General features: G+C 42.5%; 1 protein-coding gene across 6 annotated transcripts in view; it reads left to right on the forward strand.

Moving 5' to 3' along the window:
- Positions 1–12560, forward strand: part of LOC144938160 (uncharacterized) — a 67334-nt gene that overhangs the window by 39136 nt on the left and 15638 nt on the right. For 4 of the 6 annotated variants that reach the window (XM_078865913.1, XM_078865918.1, XM_078865914.1 and 1 more), the window contains exons 3-4: positions 2489–2675; positions 8671–8862. In XM_078865913.1, the coding sequence (XP_078722039.1) occupies positions 2489–2675; positions 8671–8862 (379 nt within the window). The remainder of the gene's footprint in view (positions 1–2488; positions 2676–8670; positions 8863–12560) is intronic. The other 2 variants (XM_078865916.1, XM_078865917.1) reach the window with 1 other exon arrangement.

Consider the following 12560-nt stretch of genomic DNA (forward strand, 5'->3'; position numbering starts at 1 on the left):
TAGCGATTTGCAGAGACTACTTGTCACCTTTATGGTACCTCTAGCTTCCAATTGCATACAAAGCACCCACCCCTCCTCTTACCCTCCACCTTCTGCGGTATCCCCTTTCCATCTGCCAAGTTGATCGTCCACTCTGTGAGAAGCCACCGCACCTGAACCAGATGTGACGACCGAGTAAATACACGTCCGTGGCGTGCGAGGAAGCCACCGTCATTGCCACGAGTGTCACTCTCATCCCGCGCGGCCCTGATGCAGCGGGTACCATTGCTTCCACAGCAGATCAGAAGCACTTTAGATAATTATGTGTAACCCATTAGACGGTAGTATTTCTCCAGCACTGGATTCCATCATTAATTATGTTTCGTTCGCCTTTAGTGCCCCGATGAGGGTGTGCTGAATATAAGTGCTCTCGTGCGCTGGCGGGACATTGCCTGCAGGCTCCTCCCGGGCAGGTCCAGCGCACCGCTGGTTGAGCCAACACGGCGCGGAAACAGTTTGATGTGGAGCTGTATAGGGATTTGCACAAAGAAGGGCATGCATGTGTAATGACCGAAACATGACCCCGAGCCAATGTGCAGCCTGACGGCTATTCGAAGTTAAACCAAGGTCTCCGATTGGCAGAAAGAGGCCCTCCACAGGGACTGAAGTGATTGGAGAAAAGGGTTTGAATGAGAATAGGCGAGAAACAGAGTGGAGCCCAGAGGTGATGGTTGGGATCCGTTCGAGGGGAAGGACAGGGATTGGCTAAGGGAAATAGAGTGAGGGAACATTCGAGAAAGAGGACTGTAATGATATTAAAGGGCAGAAGCACAAGGGGAGGGGACGTTGGAGAGAAAGTTCAACTTCAAGCACGAAGCCCGGACCGAGATTTTTCTGTGTTTATAAAGTGGCTCCGAGTACTTTGTCGTCTGAGTCATTACACATGCATGTCGGGGTGGTGGCGGCACGCAAACCTACAATCACCACCTGCGGAGGCAGCGAGGGTTTGTGACTCAGAAGAAAAAAAATTATTACGTGAAACTCACTTGCCGTGGGCGTCGAGGTCACCATACCCTGGCTTTCCAAGAGATGGCAGTGCAGCAAGTGGATTAGTCTCCATCTGTTTCTATCGGCATTCATGGAATTTTTCCGGGTACTCCGTTTTCCTCGTGCGTATACAAATTCATTAAATGGCCATGGTGGAGAGATGTTTACTACTTCGCCTGGTATACAGGAGGTCGTGGGTTCGATTCTGCCCTGACACCTGTGTATTTGGAGTTTGCATGTATCTCTCCACGTGCTATTGCGGAGTTTTCTCTGAGTCCTCTGGTTTTTCCCCTCCATATTTAGAATCAACGTGCGTTTAGAGTATTTGTGCCGCGATAGATGTCCGAATGATACACCACTTTGTTGAACTATCATTTGTGATCGCCAGGTCGATTCTAAAAAAGTTCCGTATAGCTCGGTGGTCCTTACCTTGTTAAATACAAATAATAGTATGCTAGTGAAATAGTATAATAGAATAGACTGCAGAAGCTTGGGGATGTTGTTGGCAGTGCCGCCTCGCGGCTGCGCTACCTTCCCTCTTGTCTGTGGTTCCTCGTGCCTCCGAGCCGTACCCTCTCTTCAAGAGAGATTGAACATTGTTCGCATTACAAGCCTAAATTATACTTACTGTTGTCCATTCAAATGCACGTACACACAAGCATGATTCCACGTGGGGACATGCATGCATGCATTCAACATATATGAGAAGTGTCGAGGACCACCGGCAGTCTTCACCAGCATTGTATTTTCCGTAGGTAAAAAATAAAATGAAAATAAATTAAATCACGACGTTTCGGAGGCAACACAAGCTTCCGTCTTCAGGTGGCACCGTCACAGCAAAATTACTGTATCGATACAGTTTTAATTTATTTTTATTTTATTTTTTACCTACGTGACTTTACCGAAAAAAAACAAATCTAGAATTGTATTTGCCATTAACAACTATAGAACTGCATTGAGTGACATAAGGAGGAACACAGGGACCAGAGGACATATGCGCGGTAATGGCATCATTGAAATTCAGCCGAAACACGTGGGCCTGGGCAGGACATGTCACGAGAAGGGATTATGACCGATGGGCAAGAATAATGACAGAGTGACCTCCAAAGCATGGAACGCATCTGAGGGGATATCCTCCGGAGAGAGAGAGAGATTTAAATCAGCCCACGTGCAGGTGCAGGTGCTAGGTGGATCATTACATTACAGAATCATGGTCTGGGAAGAATGCATTTGCTCACCAGTGGATAGGCCGTGGCTGATGATAATAATGAACTATTGCAGCTTGGAAGGCAATGGCATAGGTTGACAGAGTTATTTATGGAAATAAACAGTGCAGGATGCGGTAACAATTGCTGGTGATGAGTGGTCTAATATTGCCCAGGTGTACAATGGCCTCAACGGGCCAAAGGTCCTAGGTGCTCGCACACCTCCTGAACCTGTTCCGTGCCCCCTCCACATGGAGCAGACAGCTGGGAGGTGCCATTTGAGGAGATCTCGGAACTGCAGTGGTTGGGCAGCGGCGCGCAGGGCGCCGTCTTCCTGGGGAAGTTCCGCGGAGAGCACGTGGCTGTCAAGAAGGTGCGGGAGCAGAAGGAGACCGACATCAAGCACCTGCACAAGCTCAGGCACCCCAACATCATCACGTTCAAGTATGTATAAAGCGCCCAGCACTAAGCACCTCGTATGCACCCTCCAGCATGCATACAATGCTATAATTTTTTTTATTTTACTGGGTAAGGCCCACTGAGTTATGTAGCTTTTTCAGAAGCGACCTGGCCACAAATGAAAGCTTAATTTCAGTTTTCAGTTTCATTTATTTGGTATAGCCCTGTGAGCCATTCGGCTCTTGAATCGGGTGCAACCGCAACAAAAAAAAACAAAAACATGAACAAGAAAACATCTTAATGTGACTATGTACAAACAGAAAATCCAAGAAAAGACAGCAAAATATTGCAGAAAAAGCACCGTACACCAACGCTGTGTGCAAAACATAATAAAGCGGCTTATCATATTCTTGGTTCTTTCGGTAAAGTCACGTAGATAGAAAAAAAAAATTTCGATTTTTGTTTTCTATCTACGTGACTTTACCGAAAGAACCAAGAATATAAATTCCTGCAGTCACGAACGTTTTAAGTCTAAATTTAAGTGGCTTTTCATTTGTATATGTATTGCAACACCATCCTATGAATGCATGTTAATTCTAAATGTGGAAGGAAAAACTGGAGGAACTAGAGAAAAATCCACACGACCACCGAGAAAACATGACGTCCTGCATACTAGGCAAGGTATTTAACATCTCACCACCGTGACACCATTCTGTAGCTGTGGCTATGGGATAGGCCGAAAGTTGATGGAATGGACCGACCAAACCAAGCCACGTTCACCAGCACCGCAGACTGACTTTTATAACCACTGCTCACGCTTTGAAACACCAGATAATGTACTCAGTTTGTATGCAATCTGTAATCATGTTCTCATATTCAGCACTGTATGTGTCTGTGGCCACATCACCCATCGTGTGCCCGATCTCCTCAGATCTCACTAGCTAAGCAGAGTGATTGGATGGACGATCACCATGCACAGACAGATGGTCATAGGGCTTGCAGGGCTACGTGGTGGGCAGCAGTGGGCAGTACCGCAAAATTATTTGCGGTGCTGTGCCACTATGCACCCACATCTAACCTTTACGAATGCAGATTGACCAGTATGGTGACGTATGGTTAAATATTCCTCATGCCCCTCGCAGATGTGAAGAAAGCCTCATCCAGCAGTGGATTGACAAAAGGGCTGTGTACGCACGTGTAGAATGGACACTTGGAGCCGATAAAAAATCGACCCTGACTACATGATCAGTAACCTAAACCACTTTATAGGACAATGCCACCAGCTGCTACACACAGCAGCAAATTAAAATTGCGTACTTAAATCACAGATGCCAGCTTCGTTATAAGTAAGCAAATGGGGCTTGGTGAGGTGTTCTGACAAGAAGATGAATATGAAAGGAAAGGGACGAGCACAATGTAACATTGAGGACTCTGGTCAGCTTAAAAAGTTTAGGAAACGTTACATTGATATCTCATTACCACCAATCACAATAATGTTTGATTGCATGACTTAGTAAAAAACGGTGAAATGGGGCTAGTGGAATATCAGTACGAATGACCGTTATTAATGCACAGTTTGATACGTTGAGAAAACCCGAAGCAGGTCAAGACTCATTAATATTCAAGTGTCACTTAAAAAAAAACGTTTAGAGTAGCAGTGTGACTGAGTGACTGAGACAATTACTCATTGGTTATTTTGGCAAACATGGGTTACCATGAGACTAAAACCATTCCGCCTCATAGTGGGAGCCCAAAACGTACAGGCATAGCCTCCGGAACCGTGTAGTTACTGACAGACTGTGATAAGGGGAACCCAGGTGTAAGGGTGAATCCTAAATTGTGTTTTTGCTGCATTTTATTTTACGGGCACAATTTCAACTGTGTACCTGCAGTAGGTTGTCTGTTGTGGACCGGGTGCAGAGACTCGCACACTGTCTGTGGAGCGGTCTGTGCTTTTGCTGCGTTTCATGCGAGCAGTTTATTGACATTATTTACTTACTGCAAAAAACCTGCAGTCTCAGAGCAATGCGAGAAAATGAGGACAAAATAAAAAACGGAGAATTTTTATCGGCGCCACGAGCCGAGTGATTGAGATTGTATTCATTAAAGGGTAGGTCCATTATGTTACATTATTTAAGGCGATTTTTCTTCAATCCTCCGTAATATTAAAAAAAATGTGTGTGTGCATTTACGCAAATATGCGTTTCAATTAAACCAAAATTGCCGCCAAATAAAATATTAAAAGATTTGAAAACCTGCCAACACCCATTAGGCTAACGTTCGCTCGCCTAAATCCAGCGGTAAAGTTTGTTGCCCCGAAGATGAAGCACGCTTGCGCTAATACAACAGTAGTGATTGGAGCGGAAAAAAAGCACGTGAGTTTTCCATTGTAATTAGCGTTCGGCAGCAGCAGCAGCATGATTCTGTGAGATTAGGCAGACGCGCAACGGTCGCGTCAAAATTCTCCTGTGCGTTAATGTATTCTTCGTGGCTGCACGGTAGCGCATCGCACGTCGGATGATGGGCGAGGTCGCTTGGAAAAGGAAATAATTGATCACCCAACCTTCATGTCCATTAGCAATCCCACAGGTCCCCCCACCCCCCACACTTTAATCTGCTTGGAGTGCGCGCAGTTGCTGGATGCGTCTCTCTCTCGTCTGCCTTTCTGGCCACAGTCTCGCTCAGAACTCGCCCTGTCTCTAATCGCGGAGACGCGCGCGTCAGTAGCTGCTGCCAAGAGGACCAGACCAAAAAGACCGTAAAAGACCCAGGGCCACGCGAAAATAGTAGTTTTATCTCACCCATCTTTCACTTGATCTTAAATCACAGGGATACAAGCATGCTCAGGGTACATCTTTGGCTGATATCAACAATAATAATGAGTTTCTTTGATTTTAACGATGTCCTATATCTCAATAATGTATGCAGGAATAAATAAACTTTGTTATGACATCTTTTAAATATGTCATTTATATTTTAGTTAAGGTGATGATATTTAAGAGCGTGTTATTTATTATTAAGAACAATTTCGGATATATCATGATTCACTTTCCTATTGTCTTCGTGAACAATTTATATTTACGTGATAGAAGACTAAACGGTCTGTAATTCTTCAAATCAGTTATTTCTCCCTTTTTTAATAGAACAAATATTGTGGCATTCATCCACAATTGAGATATATACTTTGTGTAAACATTCATTAAGCAAGGCCTATCATTTTGTTAAACATGTTTTTATTACTTTTTTTTTTAATTAAATCCACAGATATTCTAGGCCAGGAGCTTTCTAGTAGTGGATAGGTTGTGACTGATAATGAAAATTATCTTATGCAATGTACAAAATCACTTATTCACACTAATACATGATCACAATCTGTTTTGTTATTATTATTACCCTACATGGGACTAAAACCTAGGGCCTAACAGTTTTAGACCCCTAATGCACGCTTTGGTTCTCCACTGATCTACACATAAACAAATTCATGCATCTGTACATACACTGCTGCATACGCTGCGCTTTAGCAGTCAAGCTGACATAATCGCATTAACAGTCTATTAGGCACAATTAAGCTCAGAGCACATGAGTGGCTAGAAATCTGGAGTCAATCAAAACACCAATCGGCTATAGATCTGGTAAAGAATACCAGGCATTTAAGGATTTCCAAAAATAAATCCAATTTGTATCCATACCAGATTAATCACTCGGTCCATTGGTAATATTATACCACGATATAATTGTCACATTATTACGATTACAAAGATGTACGATCACATGAAGTAAACAAAAAGGGCAACATTTTTTTACACAGTCCATGGCATTTTTAGGGCACTTTATCTGCATGTTAGCTGCCGTGGTGTTGTGCAGGGTTTTTATAAATTATGCGGGCACTGATGCGAGCTCGTATGTGCATGTGCGAATTCGTAGTGGCGTGCGTGCACGCAATTCCCTTGAGATGTGCTTACTCACAGCCACCTTACAATGCAGCCTAAATGCGGTGAGGCCAAAGCACAGGAACATTTCTCACTGCATTATTAGCTGAGTGTGTGTGCCCACGTCTTGTTGTGGTATACGCGTGCACGTTACATGGCATGCGTGTGCGCGAGTATGTGTAGAGTGGTGGTGGTATTTTGGTTTGGACTGCTATATGGTTACAGCAACCTGGGTTAAATGTTTTTATACTTAGCTTGGGATATATGAAGCTGTTCTGGGCCTACCCTTGATCAACTCATTCTAAAATTCAGTACCTGCTGCAGTGTGTAAATTCTTACAAGAAAACGGCAGCTGGTCGTGGTGTTGGCCACAGAATCCCGAGTGCATTGTGCTGCTGATAATAGGTACTCGCTAATCTCACTTACTCCAAGGGTCTGTGTGCATGCACACGATTGCATCTCTTGTTGTCTTCTATGGAAAAACGATTCTAGTCTTGCGTATGGAATGTGTTCAGGATGCCTTCTTGTCATACACATGTTACGTGTTTTCTATGTTACCTTCAACACAACTAATGTTGTCATCAAGGCGAAATGGATGAGGGTAATTCGAATCCAGATACGATCATTAGACCTGTGGAAATTAGCTTTATCAACTTACAGGACTTTGTTGGTTCTACATTTTTCAAAAATAAATCTGTGGGAGTGTGCGTTTAATTGCGTCTGGCTGAACATGTAGAAGTGAGTAGCTAGAATTATCCGTGTTTAGTGCTGTCAACTAGTTAGGGATAGGCTTAGGCAGTCATCTGTTGGAGCTCTATGGGCTGAACTTGTAGGTTGAAAGGCAATGGATGTGCCTGTCGTCATGCTAACATAACCACAGCTGGCATGGAGTATGGCTGTGCCCTGAGTGGACATACATTTACAGCTACAACGAACCACCTCACCGAGAAGCTTAATCTGACGCCAAACATATTGACAAGAAAAGGAATGTTCTTGACAAAGTTCACAGTTACCTATTAACAGCGTGTGTATTATTGCACCACGGATAGCGTACACTGTGAGTCACTCACCAAATATGGCCTTTAAAATCACTTCCTAATGAATACGTGCTCAAATATAAATTTTGTCCAGAAGACTTAGACAAACTAAGCATGTTTGGGCCTGGTTAGTACTTGTATACAGACCACCAGAACATATAAAAAGTGTTGTTCGAGTGTTGTGAGGTAGCCAGGAGGTGGCAGTGCAGCAATGGATTCAACCCACAGAGATATTCAACCCACAGATATATTCCATCCACAGTTATATTCAATCCACAGACATATTCAATCCATAGATATATTACTTCCACAGAGGTATTCAATACACATATATTCAATCCCCACAAATATTCCGTGAATTTGTTCCATCTGTGCAATTGAATATTTTCCATGTCGACCTTTAAGTTACGTTTTCTCTGGGTATTTCGGTTTCCTCCCACATACCAAACACTTTATTCATGGAAATGTCCAAACATCCCAATGTTAGAACGACCCTCTTGAAAAAGAGTCCTGAAACTCAGTGAGGGCTTACTGGGTAAATAATTGGCAATATTATTATTTTGCCAAACCGTCTATTAAAAAAATGATAATACTAACTTACAGCCATTTGTCAATCCCGAAATGAAATCAAGCCTCAATTGGTGGAATTCGCCATACATACCAACACAGGACTCTTCCTGAAAGATTCAGTTAGGCCCTCTTGGGTGAAGGTTTTTATTGTTATTATAAATTAAGGGTAATGAATGTCGCACAGTGGTCCTCAAAGGAAATCTAAGAGTTGAGTATCTGACTTGGGCCTGGTTGTATGAATGTACGTTTGAACTTCATGGGACCTCCTTTGCCAGTGCCAAAATATGAGAATAGGTGTTCCCTTTTGTTCTGGCAACAAAACAGGTGTTAAGATGTTAAAACACCAAACTGAAATTTTTTACAAGGAATCATGTCTGCATTAACCACCTGTTTTGTTGCCAGAACAAAGGGGAAAACCTATTCTCATACGTTTTAACTTCTTTCGTACGTAGCCAACCGTGCTAATCGGAGGTGGTTGGTGGCTGCGTGGCTGTGTGTGTGCAGGGGTGTGTGCACACACGCTCCCTGCTACTGCATCATCATGGAGTACTGCGCGCAAGGTCAGCTGTACGAGGTCCTGCGCGCCGGCCGCCGCATCAGCCCCGAGCTGCTGGTCGGCTGGACGCGGGGCATTGCTCGTGGGATGAGCTACCTACACCTGCACAAGATCATACACCGTGACCTAAAGTCGCCCAAGTGAGAAAGAAGGGCAGCCCGTGCAAGAGTGCACACAAAAACACACACTGAAGACAAAAATCCCCCAATACTCGTACAAACCACTGGAGAAAGTGCTGTTTGTGAGCACCTATGAAAGCCAGCATGGCTCACGAGGGGGGTGGTTGGGGGTAGCACTATGCCATGTCACCTCCAGTGCTGATTTTTACAGCACTTGGTAGTCATGTATGGACCAAGGGAAGGCCCAGGACCAATGCAGATATCACTTGCCACTGATGTCAGCCATGGCCGGGACTCTAACCCAGGTTCATAGTGCAGTGCACTGACCACTATGCCACCACTCCCCCAAAACACACCCGGTACACACACACATACACGAACAAAGATATGCACATGCAACACACACACACACAAAATAGCCACCATTCACCACTGCGTGCCAAGCTGGGTGCGCTTTGAGGTCATGTGAAGTGGCCAATGCTTGCTGACAGAGACCCACGTGCTGTAAGTGAGCACCAATCAAACACCTATTATAAGGTCAACAGGGCACGCATGCGGTGGTGACACCACACCCAATTTCATTTATTTACGTGTCGTCACATTCGCTGCTAATTTCAATGCTGAGTTGAGCTTCGGAAGGCCGAATACAAGTTTAGGAATGCCTCGGAATCGAACTTAGGCTACTAGGATCATAAAAGAGTGCTATTAGTTCCACACATACAGCCTATGCCCCCATTATTCTGAACCTTTGCCAACTTATAGGAGGTTAAGGACAGGATATGGCACCATGCAAACATTTATGCTCAAGGAGAACTCTTAATTGCCTTGGCGCAACAGCACTCTGACTAACTTAATTACATTGGAGAGGGCCCACATTGGCTTGACTTTTAGTTTGGCTTGAGAGGATCTGCATGGCAGCTGGCAATCCATGCTGCGGCCAAGCATTTGGCTGAAGCAAAAAGAGCATTTGGCCAAAAAGAAGAAAATTAGTTTCTTGTTTAATAACGAGGCACCAATTAGCACAGTGGACAGGCAGGCACAAAGGAGGGATTGATGAATTTAACGTGTACATTTTTTTTATAATGTTGGGAGTTAGTTATGCAATGTGAATATTATACTCTTTGAGTCTTTCGGTAAAGTCATGTAGATATAAAAAAAAATCACGACGTTTCGATCGCAACACAAGCAATCGTCTTCAGGTCAACGTGCTCCAGTTCACTGGCTAGGTGGTGATGGTCGGACTTTACCGAAAGACCCGTTGAATATGAATTCCTGCAGTCACGAAAGCTTTAAGTCAAGATTAACCGCCTCTACGGGGAGGGTTTCCACACAACTATTAGATCTTTTAACAGACTTCGAGACAAGAAGGCTTCATCTTCTTGGTTCTTTCGTGACTTTACCGAAAGAATCAAGAAGATTAATCCCTGCAGTCACGAAAGCTTTAAATCGAAAAATACAAGAAGGCTTATTTGCATTTCCGACCATCACCACCTAGCCAGTGAACTGGAGCACGTTCACCTGAAGGCGATTGCTTGTGTTGCGATCAAAATGTCGTGATTTTTTTTCCTATCTATCTGACTTTACTGAAAGACCCAAAATGTATGAATTCCTGCAGTCACGAAAGCTTTAAGTCAGATTTAATGTGAATTTTCTAAGAGCTCAAGATTACATGGATACGGAAGTTTTTTTTAGAATTTATAAGGAGGGATGGAATATTGCAAACAAAAAAAACAAAAAAATCTGATTCCCAGCTTGTTTTTTAACCTACATTCTAGTTCATGTTAAAACCGTTTACTCAGTGACCCTGACTGTATCCCCATAGGCTATGAAATGACATTCACAAATACCAATGTTTTTCATTTAAACTTTAAAAGCAATCACAATATGACCTCTGTTCAAAATTGCATTCCATGGAACATTTCAGATCAAATATTTAATGTGATTTAACCGAAATGACACGTGTGGAGGCTGCGAGTTGTGAAAATGGAAAAACAGTGGCTGCATTTTTAAACATCGCAATTACATCTTATCTGTAATCCCTCTGTAATCGGGATACCTTGTAACAAACTTTTTGCAACGTTTTCTGGATATACTTTGATGGCATTTGAATGAACTATGCTCTGCCTACTCTCTTGCACCACAGGCACAAGTACATTTTTCACCCAACTTCACCTGAATGTCTTTCATGTTGTACCGAAATGATGGATGGTAATTGGTTGGAACGTCCCCGAGGCCACGACTTAGAATTGGCCAATGGGAATTTGACAAATCCTTTGCAAACAATTACACCCGCCATGAATTTATTTCAAAGTATGGAATTTCTTTCAATCAATTCTATCCAAAATCTATTCTGAAGTGTAAGTGATTTTAAACATCCACTTTTTAAACACTTATTAATAGATTGTTAATATATTCATTTAAAAATAAGTTAAATATTTGATTTGTTAAAGTACATTTTCAGGTGAGGAGCCATATTAATGCCACGATAGACCATCCACCACTGGGTTTTGTTGTTAGAAACTTAAGAAGAAAGCTTTTTGTGATTTGTCAATCAATTACATTTCAATCAATGTTTACCAATATGTAGAGCCCTGTTCTTTTGCAGGTATGAACTATTACGACATCAAATGATAAACAACAGATAAAATGAGGTTAAAAACTAAAATGCATTATAAATACACAAGTGAAAAAAGAAAAAGTACGTCAGTAAATAAATTAAATGTTTGTTGTATTATTGTAACAAAAATATAATTAACCCACAAGAGTGATGTATATAGTCAGTACATGAATATTATTTTTGGCGTTCCCTTACCTGGTATACGAATAATTATCAGTGTACAAACTGTATCGCACTTAGTCATGAGAATTTTGGATCTTTTTGTCTGAAACGGTTGCATTTTTTATCATGGCGGTGTTATTAAATTCTCAAATGCGACCATTGCGGCGTTAACGCCTATAATGGTTGAAATGTAATGGTTTATGATTAAAAATTTCTCGATTTTAATCACTGCATTTTTGTAGGGCTCCTTTGTTTGCCTGGATAAAGGTCAAAGGATTTTAGTTGAGAGAAATGTACCCAATTTTACTTTTAATTTACAATATATTTTACCTAATTTGCATCCTAAAATTAAATGCCCATTGTCACAAAAGCGTTAATAATTTTAGTGTCTTATTTAGGACATAAATGTCAATGAAGCTTAGAGCGAAATCTCAATATGTGTAGGTGTAATCGGCAATTAATTGGCTCTAATTAACACATCAACGTGAGTATGTACTTTTTTTAGGTTAACATCTAACTGCCTTCCATGAATGTATATTAATCATCATTAATTAGTATGTTCTGCAACATTATTTAACCATCCTCAACAATCATCATTAATTAGCATTTTCTGCAACATTATTTAACCATCCTCAACAAAGGTAACTAAGCCTGAAATGAGCACCCACTGAGGGTCTCCCTTAGGTTAAGTCTGTTGAAAGCGGAGCATTGCGTCCCCAGCTCAGCTTAGTTTGAAATGAGTGCCCACTGCTGCAATTGACTTGCGGAAGCCACAACAGACAAAGACCTCCCTTGTAGCCGTACAGACTGTTGGGGGCAAGTGCTGTTCGCGAGCACCTATTAAGGCAAACAAGTTGCCGAGGGGTGCCTTGGACACACCATGCCCGGCCATCACACCAGGTAGTCATTTGAGACCGAGTCGACCTAGGGGAGACCCAGG

Source organism: Lampetra fluviatilis, chromosome 21, assembly GCF_964198595.1.
Source record: "Lampetra fluviatilis chromosome 21, kcLamFluv1.1, whole genome shotgun sequence".
Classification (NCBI taxonomy): Eukaryota; Metazoa; Chordata; class Hyperoartia; order Petromyzontiformes; family Petromyzontidae; genus Lampetra; species Lampetra fluviatilis.